We start from the raw sequence: 19,684 nt of genomic DNA, 5'->3' as shown, positions 1-19,684 counted from the left end.
CAAAACAAACAAGATGAATTTTAACAGGGAGAAATGTAAAGTATTGCACTTGGGCAAAAAAAATGAGAGGCACAAATACAAGATGGTTGACATCTGGCTTGAGAGCAGTACATGTGAAAAGGATCTAGGAGTCTTGGTTGACCACAAACTTGACATGAGCCAACAGTGTGACGTGGCAGCTAAAAAAGCCAATGCAATTCTGGGCTGCATCAATAGGATTATAGCATCTAGATCAAGGGAAGTAATAGTGCCACTGTATTCTGCTCTGGTCAGACCTCACCTGGAGTACTGTGTCCAGTTCTGGGCACCACAGTTCAAGAAGGACACTGACAAACTGGAACGTGTCCAGAGGAGGGCAACCAAAATGGTCAAAGGCCTGGAAACAATGCCTTATGAGGAACGGCTAAGGGAGCTGGGCATGTTTAGCCTGGAGAAGAGGAGGTTAAGGGGTGATATGATAGCCATGTTCAAATATATAAAAGGATGTCACATAGAGGAGGGAGAAGGGTTGTTTTCTGCTGCTCCAGAGAAGCGGACACGGAGCAATGGTTCCAAACTACAAGAAAGAAGATTCCACCTAAACATTAGGAAGAACTTCCTGACAGTAAGAGCTGTTCGACAGTGGAATTTGCTGCCAAGGAGTGTGGTGGAGTCTCCTTCTTTGGAGGTCTTTAAGCAGAGGCTTGACAACCATATGTCAGGAGTGCTCTGATGGTGTTTCCTGCTTGGCAGGGGGTTGGACTCGATGGCCCTTGTGGTCTCTTCCAACTCTATGATTCTATGATTCTATGGTCATCTGGAATGTGTTGTGGATTTCTATCCCTGGCATAGACCTCTAAGATCACATGTAGCATGTAGTTCCATTCTCTGAGCCAGTGTGAGCCAGTTCTATTTGCATGTCCCATCTTTTCATACTTAAAGGAGCCCTGTGAAGACATCCTGCCCAAGACCTCCAGAATCCTGGAGCAGGCACTGCACATTAGAGGTCAGTAAGAAATCAATGATTTGTTTGTTTCCTGTATTCAGTGCTCATTACAGTGGTTGCATGGAAGTAGCTCGCTTTTAATTACGGCCAAGCCAGATTTATTTTGTAGCATCATTGAGTGATAAGTCAGCCTTTGCCTTTCAAAATGTGAAACTGTTTATTGTTGGCAATGAAACCACTGAACAGACAAGCAAGTCTGAAAATGGATTTGTGTATTATTTTGCCCAGATCTTTTGTGGGCAGATGATGAAAGAGATATTAATGTGGACTTCCGTCTAAAGATGCAGTTCAATAGTTGTGTGATATAACTGGCCACGTGCCATTGCTCCATTCAGTTCTACCATCAATCCATAGGGAAGAAGTATATAATAACAATAACAATAACAATAGCAAGCAGCTCTGGGCTAAATATAAAGCAGGACACCTGGTGACATTTCATTTCATAGTTTCGGTAGTGTGATCCTTGACCTGTTTAGGTCTCTACACAGATGTGATTTGAATGGTAAGTAGAATAAAAGTACATTTATAAGTATCATGGCTACAAGACCCCACATCAAGCTTCTTCTTCTTTTAATTACAAATTTCACAAGTCCGCTAACATTTAACATTGGCCAGGGCATTTATATTTAATGGCAAACCTAAATTTTTGGGTAAGGACTTTTGTTGAAAGATTACATTGTCCCTGGGATAAGTGAAGCAGTCCTAGGAGGAAAAGATTCTTTTGCATTAAGCATCAACACTGGCACCCAAAGCACACCCAACCTGTCAATCTGTTCTTCTCAAACAAGGATAACCACCATTTCATTCTCTCATTTCCCAAGTACCCTTGGCTGCAATAATCACTGATGAAAGGAAAATAGAGCATATGTTGCTCATGAGGTTTGCTTAAGTTAATGGTGCAATTGGTCATTAGTGTGACTAATGGCAATAGCCCCCCCTCTGATGAATTATTTGTTCAAAAGGCTCCAGCTGCTTCAGCTTGGTGTTAGTCCATCAGGTATAACATATCTGGCTTCCTGGTGTCTTATGAAGTGATCTTTGTATAATTGATAAATATTTGAGCTAAGTTGGCCTTGCGGATATTTCAGTGTTCTGAGCCCCCCGCTCCCTGCTCAACAGCGGAGGCAAATGTCTGATAGTTAAGTCTTCACTGACAAAGAAGCACTTACAGCAGCTCCCATGGTGCTCTGTACACACACACACACACACACACACACACACACACATTCTAGATTCTAGGCAGCTGTCCTCAGATTTGGTCTCAGCTCTGTGGAGCAGTTGCAGCAAGGGGAGGACCATGCCCTCCACCAGCTTAAGTACCCTCAACTGATGGAGAGGTATGTGTGTGTGACTTGAGGCTCCTCCTACATGGAAGCTGTCACTGCTCTTTCCTCTTCAAGCCCCTCCTATTTCTAGGAGACGGTGGGGTAGGGAGTGGCAGGGACTCTACTAGCTCATCCCTTGCCTAAACAGTCTCTTTCTCCTCTGCCACATCCTGCACGCTTCCTTCCATCTCAGACCTTCCATCTCAGACTGCCCTGACCCCTCTTCCTCTTCCTCTTCCTCCTCCGGCTCCTGCCTTGCAGGCAGCATGAAACCCCATAAAATAAATCACTGACCCATTCTCCTGGGTCACTGTCCTGGCCCCTGCCTCCACCACACATTCTTCCGAGCCCTGCCAATTCCTTACACACAGCCGTTATAAATGTGCTAGTATTCTAGAAGGTATAGGATAGGAGTTACCCCAGGATCACCCTATAATGCCTATTGCAGGCATAGGCAAACTCGGCCCTCCAGATGTTTTGGGACTACAACTCCCATGATCCCTAGCTAACAGGACCAGTGGTCAGGGATGATGGGAATTGTAGTCCCAAAACATCTGGAGGGCCGAGTTTGCCTATGCCTGGTCTACTCCCAGGGATGGGCCACAACTCAGTGGTAGACCATCTACCTTGCATGCAGAAGGTTTTTTTTAAGACACCATAGTGCCAGTTATATTACTATATTTTAATTTCTTCCTTCCCCCTCCTATAAATTCTAATTGTTATTGATACAAAATGCCTTTTACTTATGGTCACCAGTCTAAGCAACACACACTATGTTGCATCATTTCATAACTGTGATAATTGTAATTATTTTGGAATATAGACTTTGACACAACTTTCTTAATATAGTCAAAAACATTTGAACTTTTGTTGTTTTCTTTTCATTTTCATGTGAGTGTTGCATGTCACATGCTCTCATATAAACCAAGATATATTTCAATGCAACCATGTTAAACAGTATAAAGAAGAAAATGAATAAAAAATACGTTACAGACACACATCCCAGTCACAACTGAAATGCTGGAAAGCGGCTGCCAGTAAGTGCAGACAGTATTGTGCTAGATAGACCAATGGTTGGACATTGCTTGGAAACCATTCCCCTTGCATTCAAGTGGGACATACACTAAGTTTTTTTGCTTAGGATCACAATCTTAAAGCAATCCTATTCACGTTTACTTCGGGCTCGTCCACACACCTGCGTGTTCTGTTTCCAGAAAATACAGGTCTGAGCACTTTTCTGCTTGTCCTGTACTTTCTTGGCACAATTCTGAGTGGTTTTGCCTTTGCCCTGCTGCTCCCCGACCCCCTCACAGAAAACCTGATCTTTAGCGCCAACCTGGAACAAACAGCTATCTTTGGAAAACTCAGTTGTTGTTTGTTCCACATAGGTAAAGTTAAAGGGACCCCTGACCATTAGGTCCAGTCATGACCAACTCTGGGGTTGCGGCGCTATTCTCGCTTTATTGGCCGAGGGAGCCGGCGTACAGCTTCCAGGTCATGTGGCCAGCATGACTAAGCTACTTCTAGCGAACCAGAGCAGCGCACAGAAACGCCATTTACCTTCCCGCCAGAGCGGTACCTATTTATCTACTTGCACTTTGACATGCTTTTGAACTGCTAGGTTGGCAGGAGCAGGGACCGAGCAATGGGAGCTCACCCCATCGCGGGGATTCGATCTGCCGACCTTCTGATCAGCAAGTCCTAGGCTCTGTGGTTTAACCCACAGCACCACTAACCACATGTAAGCATACAAATGTGATACCACACGTTTGCATTGCAATGGCTGGCAGTGGCAGCAGCTCCTCTTCCTCCTCCTCTCTGCAGCCAGCAAGGCACCCTTTTCCACTGGGAGGGTCCCCCATGAAAAGGGTGCCTTGCTCCCTGGCTGTGGAGAGCAGAGCTGAACTGCTTCTCTCTCAGAGGCAGCACTGCTGCCGCCTACCAGCTTTGCTCATTGACTTTGTGGGTGCTCTAGCACCCATGACCCCCTGGAGTTGTCTCCTATGAGTGCTAAATTTTTCCAGGGAAAAGAGGCAGAGCAAATGAAGGTGTGGCTAAGCCCTCAGAAGTAAATCTATGTTCAGCAATGCTTGGTCCTCGTTAAGTGGGAACGAGATCCAATTTTAATCTATGTAGCTTAGGGGTTTTTGGGAAAAGGTACTAATTATTTTTTAGGTTGGTCTTCTTATAAAGGTAGAAATAGGTACCATATATTTGGTTCACTGCTTTTTAAATCACAAAGACCACCTAAATTCAATGACAGTACTTTGAACATCGGCTATGTAGCAACAAGGTGGCTATAAGCGTACAATTAATATAACAGTTCAACAACTTGATTGCTTTGAGTTACCAGATCTGTTTCATCTTTGTATGAGAACATAGGAGAGATTATTCTCTCCCACCATCATTGTTAGGAGTTGTTCTTGTATAGAGCTATTTCTGTGAGGAAATACAGAGTAAAACATCAAGAAGTCTCTTTTGCTTAGGAATTAATGATCAGCAGAATCTGCCACTGAGATTATGAATAAAACACCCACACAACTCTGTAAGAGCTTGGGGCATTGGCATCAAACTGTAAGGTCAAGTTTATCAACCTGACACGCAAAAGTCTTCAGAAAAATGAGCTTGATCTGAAAAGAAAGATGTTTGGGGATATGCACAGTAGCCTTTTGGGCACAAGGCAGTCCCTGAAGCATTCATTTAAAAAAGAAAAGAAAATTACCATTTCTCAAAAGTGAAAGCTGACATTGTTACGCTCTGTAACAATGTGGACATGTTTTTATTTATTTATACCAGTGCAAGCCTTTAAACAGGTCACCTAAAACTGTAAGATCTTTAAGTAAGAGAAATGATTTGGTTTCCAAGTTACAATATTTGCCCACAAGAATGCTCTGCAAATAATTCATTGATGAAATAATATACCGTAGGTTGGGATCCAGGAAGCTATTGGTGACTTTATTTCTTGGAACGACAGACCTTCATGCCATGTCACAATTGGCCTTTGAAAGTCCTTAGGGGGGAAAAAAGTCCATTCAATAGGCTGCTTTTGTGAACAAGAACTCCAAAGCCTCCTTTGCTGTATAGTACTAGTTGTGCAGTTAGTTGGGTCCCAGCTGTCTGCTCACAAATCAGGTGCACAAACAAGTCTTTTAGGCCCTTGGGTGAATATCATGTAATGGACAATATGCTTATACAGTGATACCTCGGGTTACAGATGCTTCAGGTTACAGACGCTTCAGGTTACAGGCTCCACTAACCCAGAAATAGTACCTCGGGTTAAGAACTTTGCTCCAGGATGAGAACAGAAATTGCACGGTGGTGGCGCAGCGGCAGCAGGAGGCCCCATTAGCTGAAGTGGTACCTCAGGTTAAGAACAGTTTCAGGTTAAGAACGGACCTCCAGAACAAATTAAGTTCTCAACCCGAGGTACCACTGTAGCACCCTTTCAGCCAGAAGACTGGAAAAAATTACCAAGTCAAACCCTGAAGATATTTTTAACCCAGGAGATTTGGCAGGTCAGAGGGCTCCGAGAACCCAAATGATGCATAGGACTGGGTGGGATGTGTCTGTTCTCAGAGACATTTTCAAAGCAGTAGTAATAGTGAGAATTATTACAGCAGAAGTAGAATGTTTAAAATCAAGAACTGATTAGCCATATTGTCATTCATATTGTAAATATTCAGGGATAAAAAAAGACTTGGTTTAAGGGAAGAGTTAAGGTGCTTATAGATTTTCTTATGTGTCAAAAAAGCACAAAAATTACAACTTAATGCGCCACTGCTTACTTTCCATGCCATGCAAGCAGGAAGAGGTGCTCATTCTATTTATAGCCTGTCATGAACTGGCAGGGCAACCGAGAGGAGTAAGAGAATCCCAGAGAAGGGTGTAGCCAGGACTGCGATACACTGGGGCAAGCTGGGGATGGGGAAGGAGAGGTTGGTGTAGGAAGTGCTCACAGGGTGACAGAGGATGACGAGGGGATGGGGATCAGTGCACAGGACCCAGAGCAGCAGGACCCATCAGCAGATGGGTCATTCAAAAGTGGCATTGATACAGAAATGGACAGCAGTGGTCTACAATTTATGTCAATCAAATATAATATCTCAAGTAGAACTACAAGCATACCTTGTCTTAAATAATAATTTTATAATGCAGAAAGTATAATCACTACTGCCCCAATTACTTTTATTTTGTATGCTTTACAGGAATTTCATATAGTTATTTCATAGATAATACTTATCAGGTGGCCCTGTGTGCAGTCCTATGCATGTCTTCAATTAATTTTCCCAGTCAGAAATTTATGGAGAGACTCTTGCTAACAGAGTCATATTTGATATGATCTCATGAGTTTGTCACTTGGTTTTGTACTTGCCCTGTGTCTTCTGCAGTGAAACTGATAAGCAATTAACCAACCAAATGTGAACATCAACTCCAAGCTAAAATACAAGTTCTAAAACTGGGGTTTGATAAAGAATGGTCATCTCAGAGATGGTGACTGTAAACAGCTTTAACTAAAGATGACTGATGGCAACAGAAGACTTGAGATTGTGTTACTCCAGTCTCTAATATGAAATCCTATGTATGTTTACTTAGAGACAACCCATGTTGGATTCAGGGTACTTTGTTCTCTCTTGCTTCCTAAATACAGTATGAAAGCTAGTTTCTAAACTGTCCTTTTCTGCTGCAACACTGACCTCTGCTGAGCAGCTTCAATATACAGTACTGCAGATTCCAACTGCAACCCAACCTTTCCAAAATGGAAAATCACAGCAGGATTACAATGACAAACTCTTACAGAAATTTCAATTCAGTGTGCATCAGATTCCCAGTAAATGAAAAGCTATACACAGGGAGCTGGTATAAGCAGCAATCAAAATGTTGATAAATGCAGCATAATTCTGGACTCCAGACTACTTCCCATATGCAACATTTCCATGAAAGGCAGACTTCCACACACCCCTGCACATCAAGTATTCCTCACCGCCACCTGCCTATAAAGTTGTATTCTGCTTGTGCTGGCTAACCTCCAGCAGACCATATATTTCACAGAATTACAAAAATTGCTACTATATTATTATTGTGATGAAAAAAAATGTCATTACCCCCCACTTCAGGACAAAGCTCACCACCTTCATATTTTATATTTCCCAGATTAATACACCACCACAACAGATGCCTCAATTTAGTTGAGGACCAGCCAAATACCTTAATCTGGCCTCACCTGCAGCACATGCCATTAAAACAACAGAGTGTCAACGTAGCTGGGAAGCCTGATCCAATATTCTGCAGACAGAGTATTCCCTCCCTCACTGCGAGAAGTGAAGCTACAAGAAACCAGGCAGAGGGCCTTTTTGGTGGTGGCACCCACCCTGTGGAACGTCCTCCCATCAGATCTCAAGGAAATAAACAACTACCTGACTTTTAGAAGACATCTGAAGGCAGCCCTGTTTAGGGAAGCTTTTAATGTTTGACGTTTTATCACTTTATTTATTATTATTTTCTGTTGGGAGCCGCCTAGAGCGGCTGGGTGCGGTATAAATAATAAATTATTATTATTAATACAAGTTCAGTGTGGAAGTAACAAACCTGCACGTCTATGGGCCAAACTACCTGTGATACTAAACCCTGCCCTCAGCCAGTCCCCATCTGTCTGCCTTTCTTACAACTAGTCCAGCAGGTAGCACTGGCCATCAGCTTCCTCCTCCTTAGGCTCAGGGTTGCACTTGTGAAAATCAGCAAGGGGGAAGATGGGTTCAACACCAGAAAGAGTTGGCTCTGCCTATCATTGGCTCTGGTTCTACCTACTGTTGGCCTCCCTGCCCTACCTGTCTGAATGTGTAATCCATATTTTTGTGTTTGGGTTTTTTGTAAATACAGTTGCAGAGGTTGCAAGACCTGAACAGGAGAGCTAGGCAGAGTACTACCCATATCTTTTCCACCATGGATGATGAAAAAACAGCTTGGTGGGGAACAATTATTTTTTTTTTAATGACTGGGACAAAAAAGGTTAAGAAGATCCCCACTCTAAGTGGATCTTGCTTGTTTGCAATGGCTTATTTGCAAACTGAAAGTCCCCCCTACAGTTCTGAGAGGAAAACTGCAACCCATTCAGCATCCCATGTGGATTGGTCAACACTGTGTGTTAAGTTTCAATATTTGACTATCAATTTGAAATTGTCTATTAAAATATGTCACTTAATGAAAATCAATAAAATTTGCAAATGAAATGAAAGTTACAGTTTCAATTCATTAGTTACAGTTTATACCTCTTTGGTCGATGAAAAACTTTTTACCCATCATACTTTCTCATATGTGTAGTTTGATATAAACAGTTATTTGCTAGGATTATCAGGTCTGTAAACTCTTCCAAACATGTACAATAATATTCTTATGGCATCTACAGTACTTCTGATGGTGGCAAATGCTTGCTTTGCACAAAAGCCTCTTCACCACAAAGGAAAAGCTCGTACGTCACAAAGTAGGAAGCAAAGTAGTCCACATCACTACCTATTCAAGGTACTGTAAGGGTTCTAACAAAGTATTTGCATAAGATACAATCTCTTCCTTCTGAGAGTGAGACTAGGCCTAACTGATAGTTTGAGGTAACCTTTGACAGGTGGTTGTGATATACTGAGTTAGACTTTACAACTGGCCAAACAGCCCAAATCTGGACTGTTCAGATCAAATGTCAGTGCCTGATAAGTCAAAGTATTGCAGCATGATGTTGTCAAATGAAGCTTGGGGCAAGGCAAGTGCTATTGCCCATCCTGTTTAAGCAGATTTAAGCAAACATGTTGACAAGTTATGAAGATTGCCAAAAATGAAAGAATCTTATAAAATATTGCTGTTACTTAACCAATAAAGAGGATTTCTGACTTTGAATACTGTAATAACAAAGCATTTTTTTTTTTAACCATCTCTCTTCTTATGGCCCAAATGTAAATTAAACTGGTTCCTGCAAAATTTAATACTTGCTCACATAATTGGGGGGGGGGGTCTCATGTACCATAGTAGTTAACAGTAAAAACTGTTCAACTATACACTTCCATGAAATTCAAATAAATGATTGATCTATCTTTTAAAAGGCTCAAATATTTTGTGATTATTTAAATGCACCTACAGCAAAGCAAGGTTTGAACATGAGAACAGCTAACTTGCATAAGATTATAAGCTCGAGGGCAGAAGCTGACTACCTACTGAGATCAGGATGGAAATTTCCTTAAAGTTACAGAGATGTCGGAATACATTATAGTTTTATTTTTGGTTTCAATAACTCTTAAGAGCAAAATCCTCACAGCATTTTTCCAGGAAGAAATTCTTCTGACTATAATGGCTTTGCTGGCTTGTGCTACAAAGCTTGATTTAGGAACTACTGGTTATTTCTGCACCCAAGATGCTGGATTTCAAGGAACTATGACCCACGTTTGTATTCCAAAATGTTTTCCCCATAATCACCCAATCTCAGTATACCAGACGTCATGCTTTTAAAAGATCTTTTTACACATCATCAACTTGATCCACCAACTCCAGCTGTTAAAATGGTGGATTATGATTTATGTTACTCTCACTAAAATCAGTGCTTTTTTCCAATAAAAATTGCTGCTGAAATTCACCATGAAGTTGGTCCAGTAAGTCGCTGGGCAACTTGGGACAGCCCTAAATGGATGCTGGTTTAACAACAACTGCATTCACCACTCGGAAAGGTGCTAAAAACTCTGACAAGCTGTTTTCCTAGTTGGTTTGAGGGTTGCCACTGGTTCTGGTGCAGGTCAAATGAATATACCCTCACTTTCCTTAATTCTCTTAGATTCAGGAAGATGTCTAGGGTAGCTTGGAAGGGCCTTTGTGAAAACATGCAACTGTAGAGGCCTGGCCCTGGAGATTGACCAGTCACAGCTAGGAGTGGCTAGGTGCAATCACAGATGTGTGTGTGTGTGTGTGTGTGTGTAGGCACACACACGCTGGCCAGCTTTCGCTTTGACTTGAAATGTTCGTTTTGGGCTTCTCAGAAGTACATACATGCAAAGAGTGCCAGACTGCAATGACACCCACTTGAGAGGTGCTGGACCTGTGCTCCAGCATGCTGTGGCTGAAAAGAAGCACTGATTAAAATTCGCTTCTGCTGTCAATGCAATTGCACTGGTTAAAATTCAAATACTCAGGGTTTGACTCTCCAGCCAATAATGCTGAAGATAAAACTTAAAAGTTCCGCAAAGGGTACTTGATTGAATTCCAACTGCACTTTCCAGCAATCTTCACATATCACTAGATAATTCATTCTTACAGGGGTTTTGAGATCAACCTTTTGTTTAGTTATCAGCAACAGTTTCAGTAGCTTGCACTAGAAGGTCACAACACTTTCTAATTAAGTGTGGGTGAGGCAAATCTATTCCTTCACACTGAAGACAGATGAGGCTTCTTATTGAGTTTGCTATAATTCCTCATTATGCTTTACATTTAAATATTAATAAGAAGGGTGTCATTGGAGAACAAAATACATTATTCCCATTCATCAAAGTTAATAGTGATGTATATGTGTCGATTTATCAAGGTTAACAGTGATTTATATGCATTGTTTCCAACATATACGACAGTTTATCCTCAGAAAATTAACTTAAGGACATTGTTTTTCTTATACACTGTAGAACATTTTACAGCAGTGAAGAGCCTATTAAGCTCACTGATAACTGAGGAATGTCATAATCAAAATGAAAGAAAACTATTGTCTTCTAATGGTAGGAAGCCAACTTTGCAAAACAGGCTGAACAAAAATAAACAGAAACAATGGGACAACTCCAGAATCAAGGTAGCTGATTTGCTCGTTTGGACTCTAAGCCAGCTGCTCCATGGTTTGTTTCCATACTGGGCTAAGGCAGGAGCAAAGTGGAAGCACTAGAGATGTGTGCACTAGCACGTAGCTCAGGCATATTAAGGGTGAAACAAACTGTACTTTGTGGCTTCTCATTATGCTAAAATGCAACCAGAATTAAATAAGTTGATTGAGCTGCAGTGGTCTTCAGTGAGTGTACTGGAATGCTAAACAACAGCCTCCCCCTACTTGAGCTCTCCAGATGTTTTGACAACTCCCATCAGTTCAAGGCTGGGAAAGACTGAGATAAAGTCTTGTAAACCTACATACTGCTTTACTGTACTGCAGTCACAAGCAAAACAACTTTCAAAGGCTGGTGTACAACTAAGTTCTACTCAGAGTAGACTCACTGAATTTAATGAACACAGCTAAGTTGGTCCATTAATTTAAATGGGTTTACTCTGAGTAAAACTTAATAGAAAACCACTAATATGTCTAATGGCCTATAGCCACAGCTGTCTCCCACATCTTTATTTTGGGTGACTCAGAATAGACCAACTAAAACTAATGGACTAAATTAAGTCATGACTAATTTGACTGATTTCAATGGGTTTTCTATTAATGTGGGTCAGCCATAGCTGCACCCCTTATTCAAAATTATTTCATTTTTACTGTTTTTCCCTTAGTATTCTGGATGGTGGTAAATTTCCCAGCTCTATATGCTGTGAACATTCCAGAATTCTAAAAGTCACAATTTATTTTGAGAAGTCCTACAATATACACTCTCACAAACTGATTTAATCTCCAAGATCAGCATACTTCAAGTTTCCAGAAAATTCATGTTCTCATTTAAACCAATATTGAACAGTTTCTCAGAACATTTTAAACTTTAAACAGTTCAAAATATTCAGGATTTAACTGAAATATTTGCTGTTCAAGCTACTGAAAGTTAAGAAGCCTAAGAAGCCATTGACGAGTGTATGAGCTAGACACTTGCACACAATTCTTGGACAAGAATGCACACCCAAATTTGCTTCTTAGTAAATTATTAACATTATTTTTTCCCCTTGTTGATATTTCACTCTACCCTGTTACTTATCAAACCTTCTTGTTAAGGGAGAGAAATTCTCAAATGAGTGTGCAAAAAATACATTTATTCCTGTTAGATTTTCAAAGCATTTACTGCATCCTGGTGGAAAGAAATGTTGCAAAGATATTTCCTGCCTGATTTCAATAACTTTGAAATTTTATGCAACATTACTGAGTTTTTATTTGTTTATTAATTAAATTTATACAGTATCCTCCTAAAGGTTCCCAGGTTTGCAATGACCTTGGTCATTCATTAAAACATATTCAATGAATGTCTCTGGATTATATACAGGAATAGTTAGAAACTTTCAACCCAGCTACATCTTTTAAAAATCAGCAATGAACTGATTGGGGATAATATGCAGTCTTCTCTGCATTTCTCAAGAAAAGCTGACTGATTTTTAGCTGAAGGTACATAAGCATGTATGTCATAGTCAATACAAAATATACATGTGTACAAATCAAATGAAACAAATAAGACTTTGATGGTATCAAAGTATCATTAGGATTGCAGTGCTATTTTGTAACATGAAACAGGATCAGACTTGACTGCATTATACAAAAGATACTTCAGAGGAGCAGATATACTGTAACATGCTATGCAATGCACTTCAGCAGTGGTTGCGAAGGAACCCAGGATGCATTACGGCGCACTTTGCCCTACAGTTAAGCTCACTGAACAGAAATGTAGTTCTACAGACCTAAGTAAATGAGATGCTAGGCATGTGATTTGAGTTTCTGCTCACTAAAACAAAACACCTGTGGGAGTGATTCTGATGGGAACCACAGTATGGGAGGCGAACAGATGCAATCCTGACCTGAATCTCCACCGTGCAACTGATAAATTGACCCAGCGGTGGGGGGAAAAACCTCGGCAGCAAATCCCGCTGAATGGAATAGGGTGGGAATTAATTCCAGCTGGAATGTGCGCAGGGCAATGGGAGCTCCTGCAAGCTGAACAAATGGTTCCGGGGCTGCACTGACGAGACACAGAACCAGCAGCAGTCGCTCCCAGGCAGACTCTCTCCCGCCCTCCACGTGCCCCCTCGCTCTCCCTTCCCTCTCCTCCTGCGTTGCCACGTTCCAATCGATGCGTTCCCAAGCACGGTCCCCGCCGCCGACGCAACGGGCGCGCGCGAGAACGTCGGGAGGCGTTCCCCGCGGCCCGTACCTGCCAATCACGTTCGAGCGGCTCCTCCCCCTCCGCCTCGCGATTTGCTAGGAGCAGCTGCCAGTCGGGCAATAGGGGCTCCCTCCCGCCCAAGGGTCAGGTCGGCGTGCAGAGCTAAGAGAGGAGCCGCGGGCATCCGCCGAGCCCCGCCCCCCGTCGCGAACGAGCTTCCTCCCGCCGTCGCGCGCTCCCGTCTCTCTCACTCTCCTCGGCGGCGTTACCTGACAGGAGGCGACATGGCCCCGCGCAAGAGCCCCAAGAGCGGCAGCCCCGGCCCCGGAGCCAGGAGAGGTCAGTAGCGGCCGCCCAGATGGGCCTGTTATGGAGGAGAGGTCTCCCGACCCGGCGGTCCTCCGGAGGCGGCGTTGCCGGGCGAGGAGGGTGGGGGGTGGGAGCGGGGCCTCTCCTCTCCTGTCAGCGCCGCGCTTTTCGAAACTGGCGCCCTGAAGTCCTCTTCCAGCCGCCTCGCTGCCGGTCCCGAGGCGGCCCCTCAGGAATGCCTGCCCTGGTCTCGGAGGAGGAGGAGGAGGCGGCGGGTCCCGTTGGGGAAGGGAATGAGGGGCCTGGACGGTGCTGCCGGGATCAGGGGCGAGGAGGGGAATAAAATGGAGCCCGGGATTTCCTCAGGCTTCTGAATACTAGTCGCTGGCAAAACCGCGGGAGACGAGAGGGCTCCTGTGTTCGTGAGAGCAGGAGGCGGGAGTCAGTGGGCCGTTGGTCCCGATCCAGCAGCTTCTTGCTCTGCTCGGCTGCAGGTTGTGAAAGCGCTCTCGAAATCCCTTCGCTTCTGAGCTCCTCCTTGAGCACACAGACTCAGAGACGAGGAGCCTGGCTTCGTTTGTTTCCCCTTCCACTTGTGTACACAGGTCACACCTCTCAGCTGGGTAGATCCGATTTAAAGAGGCTGCCATCCTGCGCACACCTTCGGAGCTGGTGGTCTTTCTTGCTCTTTTGAAAATGTGTGGTTTTTGAAGGCATAGGAACATAGAATTGTAGGGTTGGAAGGAACCCCCGAGGATTAACCCCCTTTGCAAGGCAGGCATATGCAACTGTCCCATATGGGAATTGAACCTGCAACCTTGGCATTAACAGCACCAAGTTCTAACCAACTAAGTGATCCAGGCCGACTCTTGTGGAAGACAATGGGCCGCAATTCCATACAAAGAGACATAGGATTGTGTTGCAAGGTTGCAAACCCATGTATGCTGGAGTGAAATGCCATGGAATTGAGTGAGGCTTGCTTCTGAGTAAACATGCACCAATTCTTGATGATAAACACTTGGGGCTGAAATAGCTACTTCATGCACAAACTGGCACAGATCAAGTGTTGATTGACTAGGTTGATGTGCAGGCCTCTGTGAAATATCCCTAACTCTGAATTCTTTTTATCCCTTTCCTTTTCCACCCCAGCTTTTTGTTGTTCAATTGCCATTGCTTTTTGTAACGCCACAATTTTGTTTCATTCGCAGCCATTTGGGGACCATCTTCAGGACACCTGAGGAGAGGCTAGCTAATGTGGCCTTCTCTTGGGGGATTATCATCCTGCAAGGGTATCTGCATTGTGCGTAAAGTGCAAGTACTGTGTGTTAGAATAAAATTCTGTTCCATTCTGTATTGAAACACTGCAAAGTATTTCATACAGTTATTTTGAGTGTCTTTCTTTACACAGAAAGATGGCTATCAGGTGCTTCTGATGATTGCTGCCTTGCTGTACGATGGTTTTGTGCTCTATCATGCACTAACTATAGTCCACTGGGGGAAGATCTTGGAAGAATCTATTTCAAAGTGGTATGGTGGCACACCATTCTCTTGAAGTGGATGTTTCTAACCTTGTTGTTAACTGGTGGTGTTGCATAAACCCACAATAAAGCAAAACTATTGTATCACAATGGAATCCTTAAGATATTTATCTGGAAGTCCTGTTGATTTTAGTTAGACTTACATGCAGATAAAAGTGCTGGTTTTATACAAAGTGCTGAGGCACTTTTCTAGCACAGTTATCTTTGGGAATCTGTACTGGATAATCTGATTGTTGGTGAGAGTTTTTTTGTTTGTTCAACACCTCTGTTCTGCTGGACATTGAATTACACAGATGAATTTTGCTGTGATTTGTCCAAAACTCTGTGAAACTCTGTAGTACAGTACAGCTTTGTGAGGCTGCAGTGGTGGGAAACAGATTTTAAATTAGCTGGCTGAGTGCATTTTCTAGGACTTTATACATGGCAGCCTAACCCACAATCTCATTAAATCACCATTGTAGTTTGTTGCCTGTAATCTGGCATCAGGTTTCATGTGCAAGTATAAAATGCTTTCTCTTGATTGTGTGGCAAGACTTGTATCGCTTGCCAGTAAGGTATTTTCAATACTTCTGTTTGGTTACTCCCTCATCTCTTCCAAAGTGTTTACGTGTCAACTGCCCATTAAAAAAGGGTGAGGTATGACCAGATGGTTTACATTTGCTGCTTGTATTTAAATCAATCTCCCCTCCTTTTCCTTCTCTACTGGCATTTTAGTGACACAGAAATGCCTTAACTTGCAAAAGAACACATGCATAAGTGAATGGAAAACTTTATATAATAAAACCTAGTTAGTGATAAGAGGTCAGATGAATGTGTGGCTGGTGTTAGTATGAATGCCTTTAAGGTTTCTTTTTCTTTTTTGCCAAGCAAAAATATCAGTTCTCAAAATATTACTTTCTTCCAACTAAATATACTCTAGATTGGTATACAGATTTTGTGGAAATTACTTCCAGTCAAGTAAGTGTAGTTAGAATGGTAGCCACCTCATATGCATATTTCAGAGTTGGTTCTGTTTATCAGGCTTCCTCAACCTCGGGTCTCCAGATGTTTTTGGCCTACAACTCCCATGATCCTTAGCTAGCAGGACCAGTGGTCAGGGATGATGGGAATTGTAGTCTCAAAACATCTGGAGGGCTGAGGTTGAAGAAGCCTGGTTTAGATCGATTGTACATATATTTACTTCAAAATAAATCCAATCTGTAGCATTAATGTATAGTTAGTCTAACATGGCCAAGATTTGGTGGCATATAGGGTATTCGGGCATATTTCACCCATCCATCCTATACCTGCCCTCCTCAGTGTTCCCACATTGATTATACCTTTGTGTGCCTGTATGTGCTGGTAACAAGCTATATTGAAGATTTTAGAATATAATTGAGTAGACTGCTTTATGACATATCATTCTGTTATATAGACATACATACACACACACAACCACAACATAAACTGTTCACAGTCTCTGTGAGCTTACAGGTCTAACTGAAAAATGGCCATGGCTTCCACAAAGATAAGTCCTGTCCCACTAACTTTTTAGTGTTGTTGTTTTTTTTTGAGTATGTCAACAAGTCAACATGAATAAGGATGACTAAGTAGACATTGGGTTTTAGCCAGTGTTAGTCCTACTCAGAGTAAACCCTATCCAGCGTAGACCCATTGAAGTGTATGATAAAGGAAACTTCAATATGTTAATTTTAATGAGTCTCCTCTGAGTAGAACTTAGATACAATCTGTGTATTTAGAGTTTCAAACACTTAGGTATCCTGAGTAGGTTTAGCAGTCATGGGATAAGAGGACAGGTCTTTATGCACAGAGTAGGGATAAATTGACAGTTTGTACAATGGAGGGACATAAGAAGCAGAAATGCCTGCACTTCTTAATTCTTTGTGCTTTCCATTCTCCACTACTTTCTCTGGTCTCCACACACACACCACTTAACTCCTTGCAATTCTTCTTGTCATCCGGTTTCACCATGTAGTTAGCTTTCCTAGTAAAGTATATCTAGTTTCTCTGCAATATAATGTGGCATTCTCACAGTTTACTTTGTTAAAGCAAGACTAAGACCAACCAACATTCATTAAATATAATGGTGGCATACAGCTTTACTGTGCTCAGTTTTGCCCATACCTTTAGAACAAACATACTATGCAAGGAGGAAGGGCCGCTTGGATTTTAGACAAAATGTATCTTTTCTTGGCAATTTCTTACACCCCTTCTGAAACAATGTACATTTTGATATTTCTCTGATTTTTCACTTCTGAAGAAATGCTATGGAATATATATTATTATTTATTATTTCTGAACAATGAAGTACCGTATGTCTCATGCTAATGGTTTATTGGATTCTTCATTATAGGCCATTTGTGCAATGTTTTCCTTGCACCAAGGTGATTGTTCCCTGATGAACATCATATGCTGGTAAAGTGTGACGATTGCTGTGACTGATAACACTGTTTATTTTGTAACCACACTCATGGATTGATTTGCTGCATGAGAAGTTTTTTTGTGTGTGCTTTAAAATGCTGTGAAATGAGAGATCTAGGGCTGGGAAATCATTCAAATTCATAGATGCTACCACCAGAGGCTCTAGCCATGAAAAAGATTCAAATTTCTAATCTCCCAACACATTTTTTCAAACAACTTTAGGCACATAGTGATTTCTTTATCAGATTTTCCAGCCCTGGAGAAAAGAAAAACATCATTTTATAATTCTTTTTAAACCTATGTTGAAGAGTTATATTAGTTTTCCTGAAAATATTAGTTGCAGTGTTAATATTTGTTCAATTGTTAAATGCTTGCATTGAAAGAAAACTACTAATGAGTGGTGTGGTTTTGGAATGAACAAGAAAATAATCAACAATAGAATTCTACTTTTAACTTATTTATTATTTTGAAGATTTATACTCTGCCTTTTAATCAAATGATTTTCAAGGCACTTTCTTGTAATAATTAAACAAACTCACTACTGCAGCTGCTGCTCCTCTAGTTGACAGTTGGGCTCAGACTGTGTCTTTTTGCCATGGTATTTGAAATATACTTGGAATCGAGTGTGAATTTCACGCTCTTTATTCAGCTCATAGTAGCAATGAATGAAACTTTCCCCAAAACGTTTAGCTATATATACATTATTTACACAATGGGCCCCATGTGATTGGCTAATTCCAGGCTGCTCCTGTAGGCCAATCAGGTTGCGGATTCACCTCCTCCAGAAGCCTAATTGGCTGCTCCTGCAGGCCAATCAGGTTGCTGATTCACTTCCACCTGGAGCTGGATTGGGTGGCTCCTGCGGACCAATCAAACTGCTGCATTCTGGATCCTATTGTTCTAGGATTCAGCTCAGTACATAACAGTATTCTTCTGGTGGGGCTGGGTGGGTGTACTGCCTCCCAGTGGCCCTTGGCTCCCTGGCCAGTGACAAAGGTCAGAGTGCTTCCTGTCTGCTCTGCAGTCCCAAGGCAAATGGAGATAATCATTGAAATGCAGCATAGACTGCCTTTTATTAGGTCAGACAATTTGTCCATCTCACCCATAATTGTCTACTCTGATAGGCCATGGCTTTGGCTTGCCAGAGTCTCATCCCCATTCCTGTCACCTGCTACCTGATCCTTTTAACATAGCAAGAAAGGCCTGGGGGGAGGGGTTGAAAAGAGGCAGGTCTCTCCCCCACCCCTCACTCCTGAAACTCCTCCCATGTTTTTGCTTGAGCAGGAGTTCAAAGCTCCTGTTTCAGGTTGTATAAGCACACCTTCACAACTGAAAATTGCTAAGTGAACACATTTTGTTCTTGTGAAATGAATAGGTTTGAACATATCTGCAGTCGCCTTGCATGCCACGCAATCATGGTGATGTGTTAGAAATAAGGCATTGACCAGATTGAGCAAACTTTTATGTCTGACAAAAGTCAAACCTATAGGCTGTTTATGCAATTTACCCCTTTTCTCCCTTAAGCAAGGATTTGGAAATAATATTTAATTATGTGATCAGACAGGACTCTTATCTCATACAGCTATTTAGGATTGCAGCTTTTACTCATGTTGCAACAATGGGAAACAGATAATGAATGCAAAAGAGCATAGAAAGAAAATAATGGTAGTGTTGAAATGCCCTTTTAAGTTTTATGTGTGTCCCTGTCTTTCCTGCTTGGCCTTCTTTAAGCAGGCTGCCTGAACAGGCTTTCTTCGTATTCATAGTGTGATAGTGATGAATCTATCAGCCCCCACTGTAAAGCAAAATGAAATATTGCAGGGATGTCCCACCATTAGATTGCGATCTACCCGTAGATCTCCGGCTGATCCTGGTAGATTGCTCAACAACTCTGGGCAATCCACTCACCCCATGCACACACCTCTTCCCTCCAATGACAATGGGTAGATCACTGCCAAATTTTTTTAATACTGGGAGTAGATTACAGTCTCTTGGGAGTTGGTCATGCCTGATACAAAATATCTTATGTATTCTTTCTTGATGGTGTTGCCATTAGTTGAGGCACAGTATGCAGCATGCAGAGGG

At 42.2% G+C, this 19,684-nt stretch overlaps 1 protein-coding gene across 9 annotated transcripts in view; it reads left to right on the top strand.

Annotated features, from left to right (window-relative positions):
• The first annotated feature begins 13,505 nt into the window (after nucleotides 1-13,505).
• The window catches only part of ASPH (aspartate beta-hydroxylase), a 91,882-nt gene continuing 85,703 nt past the window's right edge, over nucleotides 13,506-19,684 (top strand). For 4 of the 9 annotated variants that reach the window (XM_079984604.1, XM_079984605.1, XM_079984609.1 and 1 more), the window contains exon 1: nucleotides 13,514-13,670. In XM_079984604.1, coding sequence (XP_079840730.1) covers nucleotides 13,616-13,670 — 55 coding nt within the window. In that variant the 5' untranslated portion in view covers nucleotides 13,514-13,615. Of the gene's footprint in view, nucleotides 13,671-19,684 lie in introns of all 9 variants that reach the window. The other 5 variants (XM_079984603.1, XM_079984601.1, XM_079984607.1 and 2 more) reach the window with 3 other exon arrangements.

This window comes from Podarcis cretensis, assembly GCF_951804945.1.
Source record: "Podarcis cretensis genome assembly, chromosome: 7".
NCBI classification, from domain to species: domain Eukaryota; kingdom Metazoa; phylum Chordata; class Lepidosauria; order Squamata; family Lacertidae; genus Podarcis; species Podarcis cretensis.
The sequence above is the reverse complement of the archived record's forward strand: the minus strand, read 5'-3'. Positions and strand labels throughout refer to the sequence as shown.